The sequence below is a fragment of the Falco rusticolus genome, chromosome 4 (genome assembly GCF_015220075.1).
Source record: "Falco rusticolus isolate bFalRus1 chromosome 4, bFalRus1.pri, whole genome shotgun sequence".
In the NCBI taxonomy this organism is placed as follows: domain Eukaryota; kingdom Metazoa; phylum Chordata; class Aves; order Falconiformes; family Falconidae; genus Falco; species Falco rusticolus.
Window position 1 is genome coordinate 102,185,476 of NC_051190.1, and position 18,114 is coordinate 102,203,589.

General features: G+C 38.9%; 1 protein-coding gene across 9 annotated transcripts in view; it reads right to left on the minus strand.

The window, feature by feature from the left end:
• The window catches only part of RBMS3 (RNA binding motif single stranded interacting protein 3), a 718,180-nt gene that overhangs the window by 23,588 nt on the left and 676,478 nt on the right, over positions 1 to 18,114 (minus strand). For all 9 annotated transcript variants that reach the window (XM_037383217.1, XM_037383218.1, XM_037383216.1 and 6 more), the window contains one exon: positions 14,559 to 14,669. In XM_037383217.1, coding sequence (XP_037239114.1) covers positions 14,559 to 14,669 — 111 coding nt within the window. The remainder of the gene's footprint in view (positions 1 to 14,558; positions 14,670 to 18,114) is intronic.

Here is an 18,114-nt window from a genome sequence, read left to right on the forward strand (position 1 = left end):
GGAAGAAGATATAGGGGGAAAAGAAACGATAGAAAGTGTCTTTAAAAGGTGACTTACGGGAATCAGTTATAATGATATTAGTATGATCAATGGCTATGGCTACTATCTGGGAAGGATGTAATTACCAAAATGAAAACTTTCAGATGGGAAGCCTAATCAAGGGCAGAGGTACCATCATATTTCTCCGAGCACTGTCAGCTCTCATCCAGGCAATGTATTACTTTGTCCCTCACAAGCGTTACCGTACCCAGGCTGAGCTGTGCCTGCCTGGGGTGGGAGCAGACCCAGGAGTGAGAGGCTGTGAAACTTTCCATTCAGCTCAGAAACATGGGTAAGTCTTGGGCCAGAGGCAAATTCAAGATAAGGAAAAGCAAGGCTGGGAAAAAGGACAAAGGGAAAGAAAAAAGTCCCAGTCATGACTGGCTTTAAGGGAAGTTTTGCAGCGGTGTGCATTTAAAAACCATTTCAGCTTAAAGAAAGGAAATGTAGACCAGTAGCTACTCATCGCAAAGGAGATCCAACAAAAAAAAAACATAGCACAAGATGCACTGCTCAATTTGCAGAACGATACTCTGGAATATCTGCCTAAGGTGTTTCAATATGCAATTTCTATGTGTTTAATCCTGATGTCATAGAACTTTTTCAAAATTATACCTGATTGAAATACAAAGTTTAGAGACATTTTTTTCATTCCTTTTTCAATGGCTGCATAGCTACAGCTTGAAAATGCTACAAGATACATGCTCCAAATGACAAATGAATAGAGCTTGGAGATGGGTGTTCTAAGAGAGGACAAGACCTTTCAAATGTGTCATAACGGGTAGTCATAGCTGTATTTTGAATAATATATTAATTCCACATAATATTATAAATCACTGCTGAGCACTAAAACTGACAAAAATTGTAACATACTACAACCTCTCAAACGGAATTCCAGATCAATGAAATATTCATGTCAATGACAGCAAAACTATAACAAGTGATAAGGCCAGCAGGAGAGAGTCTTGTGTACTCTCCCAAACGTGCATTAGGGCGCCTAGCTTTCCTCTGTGGGACACACTGCTTCTTTACAGATTCCTGGGAATGCTTCAGATAGATCCACCTGGCAATAGAAGAAAAGAGTCTCCTTCATCAGCTTTAAAAGTACAGTCACAAAAAACACTGGGACTGTGAATCTGGAAAACATCATTGACCCTCCCTTTCATCAGGAGGCAATGACGAGAGCCATATTCTTTTAAATGTCATGGGTGACAAGGCATGGATGTCACATACCTTGTTGCAAAAAAGTAAGAATCCCAGCTGAGAAAGCCCATCTACAGCTATCATACTGAAATTCAATCATCTTTACCTTTCCTTAAAGGCCTTATTTTACAAAAAAATCTACACAGGCCCTAACAGGAGTTTTCAGTGAACTTTTCTGATCCCTCTGCTCCACTCATGTGGAAAGGAACAAACACTGCACAAATGCACCTCATCCTGTACAGGCAAGTAAGCAGGATGGTGGGGGAAAACAGCCTGGCCTCTTCTAACACCACAGCCCAGTCAGAGAATTGTTCTTCTCAGGAACATCTTGCAGAGTATCTATTTCTAGGCTAGGTTGTCCTTTCTGGTTCTTTGCTTTGATGCACTCCTGGCTTTGGCACACAGATTGACTGGAAAGCTCAAACATCTTCATTTTGCATTGGTGCATGGGTCAGCAAAATGTTCCCTTTCTGCTTTCCTTTTATGTTAAAAAAAAAAAGAAAAAGAAAAAGATTTAAGTACTGTGCAAATATTTGCAATGGAGAAAGTCCTAACTGCACGACAGATTTTTTTTGTCCAAGAACGTGACAGATGACAAAGTGGCCATTTTCCCATCAAATAAATTTACATCAACACTTTTAAAAACATGGGACTTTGCATGATTCACCTTACAAAGAAGGATTGCTGCTGACATACGTGTGTTACATTGAACTCCCAGGCCTCATTCCTAAAATACAAATTAGCAGAGTTAACATTTTGAAAGTGTAAAAGTGGCTATTCCTGAAGCTGAATAAGGGCATTTGCAGATTACTCTCAGTGGCTGATGACAGGGACAATGAATTTAATCTTGGGATGGAGTGGGGCAGCGGGAGGGGGGTGGTGGTCTGCCAGCCTGTCCAGCCGTAATATCCCCTAATAGCCTTGAGGAATTGTAATTGTGAACTGAAACAGCATCTGCTTAACTGTCATCCTAGCCTCAGGACTGGAACTTTTTGCTTGTTGTGAAGGATCATGAGAAAGACTACACAGAGCGTGAAGATGAAAACAGAGTGAGATTAGAACCATTAAATACAACCACCAAGACACAGCTGTCCACACTGCTAGTGAACTCAAGGAAATATAAATGCCAAAATGTATTTGACATTCAGGATGCATTTTGGTATGGGAATTTGGAACACTGAGTTGACTGCAAGCATCTAGTTCTACAATTATTTTCATCATTTTTATAGAGGACAGATTATTGCAGATTATTTGGTGAGAAGCAAATAGATTTCAATGCTAGGCACACTGAAGAGGTCAGGAGTAAAGCCAAATTTAACCAGAACTGGTAAAATCTATTCTTTTCTTACTGGGACACAGGGGCCAATTAGTTCAGCTGCCATGACCAGAGCAGCTTACGGCAGTCTGTCATGTCCAGAGTCTGGGCTTTGCCTCAAATGTCCTGCTTGCATTAGCGGTACAGCTGAGCCATCCCTGGGTTTGGAATAGGATCTGCTGTCCATGCTCTAAGAAAGACTACACTGCAAGGAGGTCATTTTCCTCAATGGAAATCAAAGGTCCTGCATTAATTTATTTAGGTGGTGCTATAAGGTTTAATTACTGTTTTCAAAACACTTCAAGAATATAAAATGCAATACAGGTGCTGCTGTTTTTATTTGTCAGTTGTGTTCTGCCTCTGGATGTCTCTCAAAAGACTTGCATGCTGTTGTGTTTGGAAGGAATAGCAAATGCTATAGATTTCCTCCCATATCACTTATACTTGGGGGGGGGGGGGGGGGGCAATGTTTGGCAGAAATCTGCAGGATATGTGCAGATGGAGTTAAAATATTAACCACAGAAACTCCACAGCTACATAAACTGAACTGCCTAAAAAAGAAGTGCTTCAAACTAAACATAAATTTCAAACTAAACATAAATGCTGCAATTTCTTAGTTTGCAATGGGCCCAATTCTGCCTGCAAAAAGGTCTATAGAATAATTACAGACCAGAGACATGCATCCTCTACACTTCCACACCAGACTGGTAATTGCAATCTTGGAACACATATCCAATAGTGTACGCAATAAAGTAAAAATCCTATTATTAAAAACTAACTCAAGATGATGCTGTGATGTTTAAACCACATTTTCTCTTTTGAAACGCAATCAAATATAATGCCGCTCATGACATGCGTACAAAAATTAATGAAAAGCAAAACTGGATTTATAAGCCTTGAAATGTATCATTCTTTTCTTTGCCTTCTGTTGCAGGTTAGTTATGTTAAATTTTTCCACCAATCACTTTCTGATTGCCAGCTCTGTTATACTCAGTTTTAAACAAAGGACAGAAATTTCAGGAAGGTCAGTGGTCTTCTGCTCTCAATTGTTCAGACATAAGCTATACAAATAAAATAAAGAAATCTCCTTATTCAACCAGTGTCTGTACACTGAATGGAATTTGGTTTTACTATTTCTCTATGTCCCATAACACATCAAGGAAATCTGAAGTTGCTGCTACTTGTATTTTTAGTTATTAATAAACTTAGTGTATATTTAATAATCTTCTAGAAGGTGTAAAGGAAAAAAAGATATCCTTTTTTTTACCTCAAAGTAGAAAACCTCAATTAAAATAAAATACAATGAAATAAATTATGGCCACCTTGATGAAGCAGCCATTTATTATCAGAAAACTAAAGTTCCGAGAAAAGTCTGTTATCTTCACAGGAAATCAGCACTTCTAACAGATAGTCAGAAGCACCTTCATGCTGAAAAAAAGGCAGCAAAATAGTTTTTGCTAGAAAATTACCTTTGGCTACTAAAATCCTGAGCACCAATTTGGATTCTGTGGGTAGACTAGGCAAGGTCATCCACAGGAAAACCATCACAGCAAAATACTCACTGTACCTTGTTACTGTATTTTTCTTACTCTGATTAGTACTGCCAAAAATGGTCATTGAAAAAAGAAAAAATACACCCCATTTTTTAGTCCAGCACAGGTGTTTTAAGTGGGAAGGGCTGGCAGCAGAGCAGAATCGGGGTAAACAGCATGGGAGGAAAAGAATAGTCAGGTGCCTTAGTGGCTGGAAAAAAAAAAAGTCGTCCGTTTGGAAATCACAGCATCTTTGGTCTATACTGCAAACCCTGTGGCTGTAGTTGGCAAGCCAGAGAGCACAGCATGAAGTTTTTGCATCACTGAAACCAGTTTGTATTGTAGAAATATACTGATTTGAGGGAAACCCCTAAGGGAAACACACTCAGCACAGGAAAACAGGGAGGTGAGGCTGGCAAATGCACAATAATTTGGACATTTAGATACTACACTCTTAAGAAGTTGCTGTATTACAACTGCTAAAATTAAAAAGGTAAAATTAGAAGCAGCCAGGTGTGCCCATCACATTTGAAAGCCATAATGAATCCCAAAGGACAGAGAAGTCCTCCATGGGACTGCAAAAGCACGTGCCTCTGAGATATGATTGCCCCCTGGACACATCCCAACATGGTGCAGCTCTCCTCTGCCACACAGCAGAAATCTGCCGTGTTCAACAGTTCATTTACCTTGCTAGAAAAACAATTCAGTTCAGCAAACTCTCAAATTCACTTGATGCAGCTGCTCTCAAACCCCTTGTTACAGTTTAATGAAACGTGCTGACTGAGCTGTTTCATAGTAAACATTAGTTATAGCAGAACTCTCCTCCCAAATTGAGTCTTCTCGGAGCAAGATGATTCTCCAGCGCCATAGCACTGACACAGAATCAACCATAACTCACAAATAATAAAACACCATCTGAGGGCACAGAGGTTAGTGCCATCAGCAGCTCCCTATGGAATTATAAATCATTTGAACAAAGCTTACCCTTTTTTGAGAACTTCAGGCTGAAATCACTGTATATGCAGGATCCCAGTGTCTTACACAGTGTATGAAGACTGTGCCTTTAGCTCCTTCATTTAACCTTGCTTCACAAACGAGTGAGCCTCTAACAGGCTGCGCTTTCCAGATGAAAGTAAGAAAGATACCTCAAAAGCACTGGCAATTTATCTTAGAGGAAGTTTAAACCTTTGGGCTACCAGCTTGACAACCATCTGATAAGCCACGTGGATTAACTGTGAAATGCAGTGTGCACTGAAGTTCAGTGGGAAATGCTGTGGGAAAAGGCAGTGAAATTCAATGGAATATTGTTCTTGCGACCATCAACAGGTCCAGGCCTTTGACCAACATACAGGTTACATTACTTCTGCCACTGATCAAAATATGAAAAATACTGAGCATCGTTCAAATTAAATTCACTTTCAACTCCGTTGTATGTATTTTCAATAATGTGGCAATGCGTCATCTTCAGAAACACTGCAGCATCTATAATCTAGTGTTTCTGTGGAGTCCCAATGCCCCTAGAAGTGAAGTTTTCCCTATGAGAAAACACTGGGAATGTAACTCAAAGGTTGCTGCTCAGAGTGGAAACATTTTGCTTAACAAAATGTACCCATTCCACTGGGAAAAAAAAAAAAAAAGAGACAAAAGCAAGCAGTATACTTACTAAATTCACACAACACATGTTCTACATCATCTAGCAAAAAAACCCCCATAACTCTTGGCCCCAAATGTTTTTTTCTAAGGAAACACTGTGAATGGTCACTTGCAACCAGTTTACTCTGACTGTTTAAGCTTCAGACATTATAAATAACATGCTATTTTGATGTACAGCTCTTTTCTGAGTCTTGGTACATCATTCTCAGTAAACATTTTTATAATTTCCTGAATTCTTAGTACTTAAATGAACAGAAAATAAAAAAACAATTATTATTACTTGTTTTGAACCGAAATAATGTTTCTTTGCAATGAACAACACAGGTTGAAGATGGAAAAAGGCTGTTAGACCACTGCTCTGTTTTTGTGTCAACACCTGAAAGTCCCTCCTGTGGATTTTAAGTTTTTTGGCCCAGTTGATGCCCCAGACAGTGACCTTTCCATGATTCATTTTAAACATGTCTCCCTCTTAATATATTACCAATTTCTGCAAGTTATTCAAGTTACGCTTTCCCCATTTTACCTTCAGATCCTTATTTACATTGTTAGCACCATTAAAACCATCTCCTCCTTTCCATAGATGCCCTTTGCATACCTACACAGTTATAAGCTACTGTTGCCTATCACATTAATGCCCTCTCCTTTCAGCTCGAGTTTAATACATCTGTGACTGAAGTTGATAGAATTCAAGTACTCCATCTTAGACAGAACTGATATTGTGTGAAGGATTGAAACACTGCTTAGCAGAAACTAGCCGTTCTTCCATATAATTTATCATGTTGTTCTTTTCTATTGAGGATCCAGCCTGTTCAAGGATTTCAGGACTTCTTGCTATGCTTACACACACTTGTAGCATGTGGAGACATGACCACAGGACTGCTTCCCAGCTCTTGGCAGAGAAGAGCTGTGGAAGCACCACCTCTGGGAGATACTTCTTGCTTTTCACATGATCACAGTTTGGCAAAAAAACCCTCACCTCTCTAAGATCCTCAAACTTGTCTTGGATTACAGGGGCCCCACCGAGCTTGTCTGCACCACTGATGATTGAGATTCATTACTTCTCTGGGAAGCCATATTCATCTTTTCTCTCAGAATCACCTGAGTCTACTTTAAACACAGGCAGGACAATAAAAACAAGTTTCATTCTAATAAGGCAAAGAGATACATTCTTGATTACAAAACAGAAAACACATCTACAAAAGAGAAACATCAAGAAAATACAGATGACAGACCTGACATTCAGAGTACTTTTGTTTCCCAGCTTTTATTCAGTTTGTCAGTTGTAGGTGTGGCAGGATGTTTCAAACCTAGCGTCATTTTCAGCTCTTTTTACCTATCATTTGTTCCTTTTTTCTACTTCCCTGCCTGTTAAATAAAGAGCCTCTTTTGGCTAAATCTTATACAAATCACAAATCATCTTATACAAACCAAATAAAACTAAAACAACTTTCTCTCCCCAAAACCTGCCCTGTTATTTGTGGCATCAGCACAATTTCACATGAACATGAATGAACACACACTTTTCTCCTCTTAACACTCCACGTTTTTAGGGGAGTGATCTACTAGTAGCTAGCAAAATGAGTTCACAACATTGGTACATCTCTAGAGACATATGAACAAAATTTTCTGGGAGTACGACTAAAGGTGAACCTTTTGGGGGAGGATATGCTGCAGACCACCAACTATATGCCAGTTTTATGCCTTTCAGTTTCTATTCACTATTGCAAAATGAAAAAGTTCACTTTATATGCAGTGCACGGCTATCACTAAATAACAAACATTCTTTGGAAGAGGTAGCTTTAAACTACATTCCCACTGTCCTTCAAAGTACCTCTAGGCAGCACTTGTAGAAATCACAAAACAGAACTGCCGCAATCATATGTGAGAAAGTACATGAAAAACAAGCCTCTAAACATTCTAGTTCACAGATATGTGAAGCCAGCTGCAAATTAATTATATGAATGACATCTGTCTGATGATGAAACAAAGCTATATTAGTTACAGCTCTTCTGGATGATACTGTTTGCTTTGCTGAACCATCACTGTTGCTTTGTGTTGCTTTACATTTTTATCACCACAATCAGGGCGCTGAGTCCTTCTCTGAAAGGGAATCTGGGCTAATGTTGCTTTGAGTCAGTAGCTGATACCTCAGAGAGGCAAGGAGTCCTCAACAAAAGCACTTGTTCATTTGTGCAAGTGTCATATGAAGGTAAAATTTAACACAGAATAAAAGCTACGGACATGCTGGGCTCGTATGAAGAGCTGCTTGAACTGAAAATGGAATTCCCTCCATCTGTGTTTGTTCTCCTTTTACATTCCCCTTCTCTGCCTACACCAGGCAGTGGCTTTGAAGGTAGGCACAGCTGCACATAAAGGCAAACGATAAGCCACTACCAACAAATGGTAGGAAAGTAAAGCTGAGTTCAGAAAAGAAGGGGAAACACTACAGAAACGGGATTTTATAAACTCTGTTCATTCAAAAATATCATCTAACCGCAGCTATGGTCAAACACAGACTGTGGAACCCATGCTGAGCCAGCTGATTATAAAAAGCCTTCCCTACACGATGACTGATCAGCCCAATTCTTACAAGAGTCTGTGGGAATCCAAGATGGCCCAAAAAGGGAAAAGATCACATCTCTCTTTGTTCACCGTACCACGCATTTGGTCTATGCTGTCAAATCAAGAATTTTTCCACCCTGCTGTTGCATCTGCAAATGTTTCCTTATAGAAGCACTAAATCTATTTTTTCAAGATTACCAACCTATTCGTCTCAATAATATTTAGTGGTGGTGAATTCTGTGCATTGATTATATGCTTCATCAAAAGGTTATTGTTCCTTGTTGACTGCTTGGAATCTGGTGCTTTTCAGTTGCACTGAGTGGCCCTTTTTTAACTCAAATTATGTATCAGGCAAATAGGAGCTGCCTTTCAAGAGGCTGATTGGGAAGGAAGGTGCAGGAGGAGTTATTTGGTTTGTATAAATCTCAAGAGAGCTTATGCTGTTCTTCTCCTTTCCAACCAGAATAATTTATCCTTAAATGGATCTCCTGCCCCAGACAGCTCCATGGTGTTAATCACTTGCATTTGCCCTGGGGCCCTGGCTGAGTAAATGGACAAGGATGACCTTAGTTTCAGCCTGAACCAAGCTAATTTCATTTGCAATGAGTTCAGTCCTGTATTTTCTGCACAAACTGTAAGTGAAAGTCAGTCAATAAATATAATAAAAGCTTTAAGATTAACACTTGATAACATGAGAGGAACAAGACTGCAAAGAAACTTTGCTCCTGTAACTCTCCTGGGATCTTGCAACATCCTATTAGAATAACAGAGAGTGCTTTTTGAACAAGCATCTGAACATCAAGGGAATGCGATGATGTTTCAGCTCCATGTAGCTGTAGTATGTGCAAATAGAATTGCAGATTAAACAGGAAAAAAAACAACCCTATCTAACAAAGCAGTTATTCTGCTGAGGCCTTTAGGTGACATTTTAAGCCACCAGTGACCATGGAGTATCCAAAGGAAATAAAAGATAAAAAACTTATAACAAGCTTGTTGTTCCATTGAAGGGTTCTGAAGATATCATCAAGCTCCGCTGGCAACAAAAAGAACTAACAAAGTGAAAGATAAGACTGATGTACCTGCACAACAAGCCTGTTATTCCTTCGAGAGATTTCTGGTGATACTATAAACCAGGAAAGCTGAATGAGGGTGGTTTGCAGTTTCAACAGAATCCCACGTTATGTCAATGCAGTTCTTCCACCTGACTACATTTTTAATACAGAGGTATCTGGAATAATTAAACAATTTTTTAAGTGGGTTTTTTTCTGTTTCTTTGTTTAAAAAGTGCAATGGAGACCTTATTTTGTAAGTTGCCTATTACGTTTCTAAATTAGAAACTGAAAGCTGAGTAAACTGTCTGCAAGTGTGAAGAACAATTAAGCAGCGCAGTTGAGCAAGCAGTTTTAGTAAAAAACCTGGCTTCTGCTCCACTATCCCATTGGTGTAGGCCTCAAAGGTTTAAGATGAAACACGGCTATGATAAGGCAGTTCCCAAAGAGAGGGGAAAAAACCTGGAATTACCTCGCTGCCAATGAAGACTAACAAAGGCTGTCTCGATCTGTTGGATGAAACTGGAACCCAACCGGTATCTGAAATGGATGCTAACAGCAGGGAGGGGAGAGAAACCCAGACCAAGAAAGCGCAGAACAGAAGATTTCCTTCAGGAATGAGCAGCAGAGGAGAAAGAATATAGGAAATCTAGTTCCCAGTGAAGATGTGAATTATTACTGCTGACAGCCGAATGTGGAAGCGTCGCAGTAACAGGGAGCCGAGCAACAGGGACTGAAAGCAGTGATCAGACTGCTCAGTTTTTATTTTTCTAAAGGTTTTTGTATTATATCCAATCAGGCATCCATCACAACTTTATTAAACCATGAAACAGATGTCAGATCAATGGCTGTATTGGAAACATTTTGAATGACAGGCTGATGATGGAACAATTCCAGCCTCCATACATTATTAAACATACACTAATGCTGGTCTTTCAACGCTACCCTTACAGACTCGCTCAATCAATTCTCCCTCTACGGTACCTTTTTTAATAGCAGACCTAATTGTATATGACTATTACATAGGAAAAACAAGACATACTGTAATACATAGTAATAAAGTAGTAAACAACAGAAAAAATTCAAGGTTAAAACCGATTGTCTGTCTTCACATTATGCCTCCTGGCATTAAGCTTTCATTTTAATACAACTGTAGGAGCTGAGGCTGGGTTGTCAGCCTTAATCAGAATATTCAGACTTAACCGCCTTTTTGCTGTAATCTTGACATAATTTAAGAATAGGTTTTCTTTACATATTTGCCCACAGCCAGCATACCCGTGTAAATGCCTTCTGCTCTTTTTGAGAGAAGAGGTATGTACGAAAAAATACAGATAAATATGGCAGATATCGCCCCTCTGGCAGATTCTCTGCTTAACTCCAGATTTTAGGCAGACTGGGGAGGCGATCATAGCAGCACATTTGCCTCTCAATTCACCAGTAATGTAAACTGTATTTTCACCAGCAGAAATCAATTTGATTTTCATAAAGACAGAAAGAAATTATGCTCTTGGTGGATGAAGCACAAAGCACAGTAACTGGGAGATGCAAATGCTGTACAAAATTCCCTCACAGCACGGGAACATAAGGTTGAGTTGCCACAAACTGCAGACCATTACCTCCTCTCTTCCCCCAGTGCCCTACACCACCCTTTGGCCCGGAATATTTGCTCCAGCTGTATGTTTTCATGAGATGGTCAGTGAAATCAAGTAAAGATGGATTTGTAGCTTTTCACTTGGCCTGGCATCTTGATAGCCTTAGTGCATCCTCCTGATTAAGGGCTGCCTAGTATAGCAGAGACGTCTGATTTTATACAGACAATTCAATAATGGATAAGAAATAAGAATGTTAGAAAAGATAATAAAATTAAATACATGTTCTTTGGGGCTTTGGAGAGAAAGAAAGCTTCTTGTTCTTACTGATGGCAAATGGTTTCCTGAACAAAATTCTTTGTGCTTTTTGGGGCCAGTAACCAAAGGCTTCCCAGCACAAAGGGAAGGCAGCTGGCTCTGAGTGGGGCTGCAGGAAAACTGCTCTGTTTTGGCTGCTGAACTGGATGCTCCCAGCTGGAAGTGAGCAGCCCTGCAGCATTTAGCCAGAAATGCCCCCCTGGGCAGGTGAGTAAACAATCAAGCGCAGGCAGGGATGGAGGCAGCTGCCCCTCAGATTCTCATGGGTTTTAACGTGTGCCTTAGGGCTGAGAGATCAAAGCTCAAATCTAAATTTTGGTGTTGAGGCAGGAATTGGCAGAGGCTGCTCTTACCCAGGTAATCACCTCACCAAAGGGCTAAAGAGTGCTCTTCTGTGAAGGGTCTCTCCTCTGCAATGGCTCCAGCCTGAGCCTGCACGGAGTATTTTAATCTTTCAGAGAGCATCAAAAGGCAGAGTAATTCCCACAAGATATGAGGCATTCATAGGCCCCTGTGCTATTTCTCTAGCTTACTCACTAGAGAATAGATTTTCTGTTGTAGCAATGTCTTAGAAACCCAGCATTCATCCCAAATCAGGCAAGTCTGGAAGAGAGTTTGAAGTCAGCTCTTACCTAAGTGACCACAGAGGTCTGTTGTGGCTGAAAAATATATTACATTACTTCACAAAATGGTCTGCCTAAGGAAGTGAACATACAAAAAACTTTCAATTAAAACTGCTTTGCATACTGCAAGCTTTTATATTAAATTGTGACAAGAGTTGCAGCCAACGCTGAGCAGAATTGTTTGTGACTTTGTGGCTTCTTTGCTTAAAAAAATCTGGCTGGTTTCTTGAAAGATAGCTGGTGGCTCATTGTGGCACCCTGTTGCACAGTTTAAAGGATAAAATTAAAAAATATGTTCATAAAAAAAATGTGTAGTTTATGTCTTATATCTCCCATAAAACTTAGTCCTCCTGAGGTACTCACAGTAGCATGGTTTGGATTTGGCTCAATTCGTCATGGCTTTATGCTCTCAGTGCTCCTCTCCCTGGACTGAAATTCAGACTTCAGACTAAAGGAAGTAAAAATATCTCTAAATAAATCATATCTCTAAATGGGTTGGCCATTTTCCCCACATTCTGTTACATTTTCTGTAACAGAACATGTTAGGAAGACTCAATTTCGAGTCAGGATGGATACATCGAACAAAACTGCTACTGGCAGCCTAAATCCTGAAGTTCTCTTTTTAATTCATGACAGGAGGAATTCCCGATGACCTCCATGATTATCCTGCTTGCCTGAGGACTTTAACTGACTATGGTGCTGATGGTGTTTTTACCAAAGAGAAATCCGGAATGTGATAAAACAGGGTGTCATTTGAGATTTATGAAAAGCCTATGGATATTGTAACACCCATCAATCATTTACTCTTTCTTGCTTTTTAAGTTTTCTGCAAATGAGTTAGGAGTTTTAAAGATAGTAAACATAAACCTATACAGTATACCGCTGAATGTATTTCAAGAAGTTATCAGGGAATGCTGTGACCTTGAAAGATAAGACTGAGTAAAGAGCTAGAAAAAGGAAGGAAAGATTTTCTTTCAGTTGCAGTAAAATAAATTCAGGATCTTATTATCATCTGCTAGATCACCTACTGCTTTTCAGAGTCCTTCCTCTGCCTCCCCAGATGGATTTGTTACAATGAACCTTGTAATAGTGGTCTCAAGTCAGAAGAGAACATTACCTGGGAATTTTCTAGTTTGCATTACGATTTTGAGAAAACAAGCACAGACGACAATGTCTGTAAGAGTCATGGAAATGAAAATGACAGACAGAAGGAAAAATTCATAGGAGCTGCCCAGCAGCACAGCTAGCATTCATTTTCAATTTCCTTGTCTTAATTTTTAAACATAATTCTGAATTACAGTAATTCCACAAGTAGAAATTCTCACTAGTCCTAGTATTTCCTTCAATTTCATGTCTTCAGAAGGGAAAAATGCTGATATTAACTTTGAGATATAATTCCTACTTCTTTTGATTGTTGAATGAAACATTTTAAACAGCAGGAATAAACAAAAACCCGTCATATTTACCTTTCATCAGAAATAAATACAGAAGTCTCAGACCTCAACAGATTTTTTTTAAAGAAGGGGGAAAAGACACTGGAGTTAAGAATTAAATTCAACAGATAAGAAAAAAGGAGGGGAAGAGGATCAGGAAGAGGAAGAGAAGACCCAATAAGTGGGTTAAATAACTTTGTACAGATGTAACTTTATTCAGTACCTTATTTAAATAAAAGAAAAAACAAACAAGTTGGAAAACTGTGTTCCTATAGATTAGTATCAAGTACCAGAGCGGTGAAATAGACAAAAATGTTGTAAATGCATAATAGATCTTTCAGGTAATTATTCCCTAAAAAGCACGTGTGCTAAGACATAAAATTGTAAGGTTTATGCCTGCATGTTCATAAAAATATTCATATACATGCAGTGTCCACATACTCACATATCAAACCACCACACATTGTGTGTAGGCTATTGTATCTTAGGAACTTTTCAGAGAGTTTTAGTAATTTTCATTACGAGTATATTTTGCCTTTCTCTGACTCTGGGGGAGTTAATTGAGACCGATTTACACAGCTTAGAGAGAAAGTAATTGTTGAACTATGCATGTTTAAATATAATACACTGGAAACACAGCTGACCTTGACCCAAGACAACATCTGTGAGCCTGGAGCAAACTATGTATGGCTGGCTGCAGTAGTTTAGAAGCAAGTAATGGATTCCACCATAACGCCAGAACTCCCATTTTCCAGTGGTATAAAACTTTCTAGATTGACAAGCAAACAATTTCTGATTAAAAATCAAACCGAGAGAGGAGGACTTCCATATCTGCCTGGGAATTAGTAGAGAGATTTCCTGCTAAGTACAGAGCAGGTTTTGTTGACCTACTGTTTTACTATCCATACTACTTTGTAATTTCTGTTCTATAATACGTAATGCTGACTGTATGATGGTTTTAGAAACATATCTGTACATACATGTTCGTGTGACATAGTGATATGAGGATATTGTTTGTGTAGTACATCATGTTAGGGTCATGATGAAAGACACTACGATACGTGTGCCCAGACAGGGCCAGACACCTCTGGACACAGAGAAAAAGCAAAGTAAACCACGGCAATATTAAACTGAAAAAAGTTGAAGCACTGAAAAACCAAAGTAATAAATTACTTTGAGAAACTCAGTAAGCAATAAATGTTTTGCAATATAGAAAGTAAGCAGCATAATCTATGATCTTACCGTTCCTGTTGTGCCCAAGGAAAGGTGGTTCATCTGTTGGGTCAGAGGGCCCATCATGCTTGCTGGCTGCATTGACATCGTATGGTCCATTGTTGGTGTTATCACAGCACCCTAGAAACACACATTATTTACACTTCAACATTTCACTAAAAAAATATATTAAAAAAAGCAGCATTCTCTAAATGAGTGAACCTGGCTGAAAACTTGACATGAATCTTAAAAGAGACTAATATATCTGTCAGAGGAAATATGTTTTGTTCCTATTGACAACCAAGCTCCACACACACATTATTTGTACTACTAATGAGGCCATTTTATGTCAGTTCCAATTAAGCATTATTTTTTACTTCATTGCTTCTGACAAACAAATGCATATGTTCTTTCTAAGATGAATGCTACTGTACATTGCAAAATGCCTGTCATTTCTATTTTTCTGTATCCTATATAGAATGATCTTACAGACAGAACACATATGTTCCCAATTTTCTCTGACTTCTAAAACCTTCATACTCTGAGATCTTCAACCTATTACCATAATTATCCTGGATTTTTCCAGTCTCAATTAAGAACCCTTACTCATGACATTTTATAGCTGATTAAGTAAAACTAGCTATTGACAGCGAGTTTGGTAGTGACACCCATTTAAAACACATACACAGCGCTTAAAAGCATTTTTCTTCTCTGCATGAAAAACAAAGACATTAATAACAAACAGCATATGAACTAAAGCAAGAAGAAGACTTCGAACAGAAATGGAACAAAAGACATGCCAGAGGAGCTTTGGAGAAAGCTCCTTTGCCATTCACATTCCTTGTTTTTTGCTCTCCCACTCCCCAAGGTCCCATGTTGGTAACCTCATGCCTTAGTGAAGTGTTGATTCTCTTCAGTTCTACGGTATAAAACGCTATTTCCTGGGTTGGTTAGAGAAAGTCAGTCAGAAACAGAGTGGTCTGCTCTTTTTCTTGCAGACAGTGAATTACGAAGGTATTTCCAGCTATTTCTTCATATTAAATAATAGCTCTACTTTGTGCATATGTATGCTTGTGTGCATAAATTATAAATTTGAACAATCAATCACAACATCTGCTACAAAGCATGGAAAATGTGGATGAATGCATTTGTTTTAAAAAAAAATGGAAAACTGACTTTTTTCAATTGAGATTACTGACAACATCCACCCATAAACAGGAATTTAAAATAAACTAGTTCCAAAACCCACACCACAGCCTGTTCTTCAGTGTCTGTCTCACATTTATGTAGCGCTATATGACTGCATTGCCAAGGATGTGCCTAGAATCAACAGATTTCAAATTTTCAGATGCAAATAAAAAATAAACAAAAATAAAAAAAGCTGGGGAAGTACCAATTCAATTTTTTCTCACCTTCCAGCATATTTTGTCTATGCACATCCTATCTGAGAGGCACAGATTCTGCAGTCTCTGCAAATTCATTACTTGCATGCAATGGTAAAGAGGAGATAGGTTCAGCTTGGTCACTCCTTTTCGTAATACCCTCAGCATACGAATAACATACGAACTCCTTTTATGTCACACTGTGGATTATGCTTGTTGCACTGACAACAGTCCCTAGAGACATTTGGCAAATTACAAGAAACTAGCCTCCACAGACTCAGACTGTCGTGATCCCAAGTAAATGCTCATAAAATGAGCCGATCAGTTTGCAAGTATCAAACCTGCAAAACTTGCAAACACTTTTGCTTCTTTCTTGGCTATATTAATTTTCACTGGTTTAATTAGATTTACACATTGATTAACTCATTCTAATGACCTGCCACAGTGCTAACCTTCTTCTTGTTGTTAAGGGTCCTTATGACCTGCCACAGTGCTAACCTTCTTCTTGTTGTTAAGGGTCCTTACAAATCAAGATAGTCACAAGCTTTCACCACAAAATTTCTTTCAGCATAGTAGACTTAATATCCTATTCAAAAAGCCCTTCTTTCTTCCTTACATGACATTCTTCTCGTTCATGCTGGCTCCTCTCTTTTAGCTAAAAAAAAATTAAATAAATAAAATAATCTACCCTATTGCTGAAAGAGTCTGAAAGCAAATCTTGGGGGCTTATACTCATTCAGCCCATTTGGCATCCCTGCATGGCAGATTCAGCGCAGGAGTCTGAAGCAGCACCATGCCCAAGGACAGTTAGGTTCTTGCTGTATGTTCAAAATCAGTGGCCTGGGATACCATGCAGCCAGACAAGGTCTTGGGGTTTGGACATTCACATAACCTTTTTTGTTATGATAAGGAATCATAAACTTTATGCTCAGAATGATCCACACCACAAAACAGCATTTTTACTGTACCAAACCCTAAATGCTCAAAATAAATCTGTCAACTGATGAACAGTTCTCAGTTTCCTCTACAAGCAGCCTTCTCCTTTGGCTTAGAGATGGAGAATTGCCTCAGGACCTTCTGTGACAGACAGGTGAGCTCCCACTTGTGATATGTGATGGGGTAAGCAGAAAGTCACACCCACACTGCAGCTTCATGCAGCCCCACGCTGCCAGCAGTAGTGGCTGCAATTAATTTAGGATGTCCCAAAGCCTTAACATACCGAGCTTTCTTTGCAAAGATGTTTACTGCAAAGGTACAGTTGGAGGAACTTGCTGTGACTACAGATGTGACAGACTGATAGCTATTCCTGTGTATAAATTCAGGAACCTGGAAATGAAGAAGGGGCAGGGGTGAAGGAAATCTTATGATTTAGTGTAGCAAACACAAGTGCCAGCCACAGAGTGGAAAATCTGATAGCAAATGTCTTTCAGTAAATAAGTAAGCAAGACAGGTTTTGCAAATAAACTATTAAAAAAACCCATGGAGTGGAGAGAAAATATATCAAGGATAAAAAACCTGCTCAGAGACAATAAATGTTATTTTTAAATAGAAAATACATATATTCTAGTACCTAAACATATCCTGTTTAATACATTAGGAAAAGAATTTAGGAAAATGAATCAAGTATTTGCAGCTTTCCTAAGGCAGCTTAATGTGTTTGAAGGTGACAGTTACCTAGAGCAGCGAATTACATGCATTTGCCAGACCATTAATTCACCAGTTTTCAGAATCCTCTTGTGATCACGTAGGGAAAAAATTATACCTAATTAAGGAAATATCGTCTGGTTGTTAGGGCAACACCCAGTCTCCAGACCATAATGCATTTCATAATACATGCTGTCAAGTTCATTCATATTCAACTTATTTAGCTGTAGAAGACAACAATGTCTTGCATCAGATGTTGCCATCATATTACAAGTAATTTGATTCTTTTCAGCCTGTAATAGGTAGTTGCTGATAAACATCCACTTGGCGACTGGCAAAGGCTACAGCAAACATATTTTTCACCTTCATCTGTTTGGATGTCTGATTTTACTGAATTTGTAAACTGTATAGAGAGACATCTTAGCATGGCATAACGCTACTGAAGGCCCAGCTTAGCTGAAACTGTAGAAGAAATTATGATGAGGTTTTTGCCACTGTCTTTGCCAAAACAAGTAGTTGGCCTGCCAATTATTTAGGTCTGCCCTGTTGCCTCAGTATGA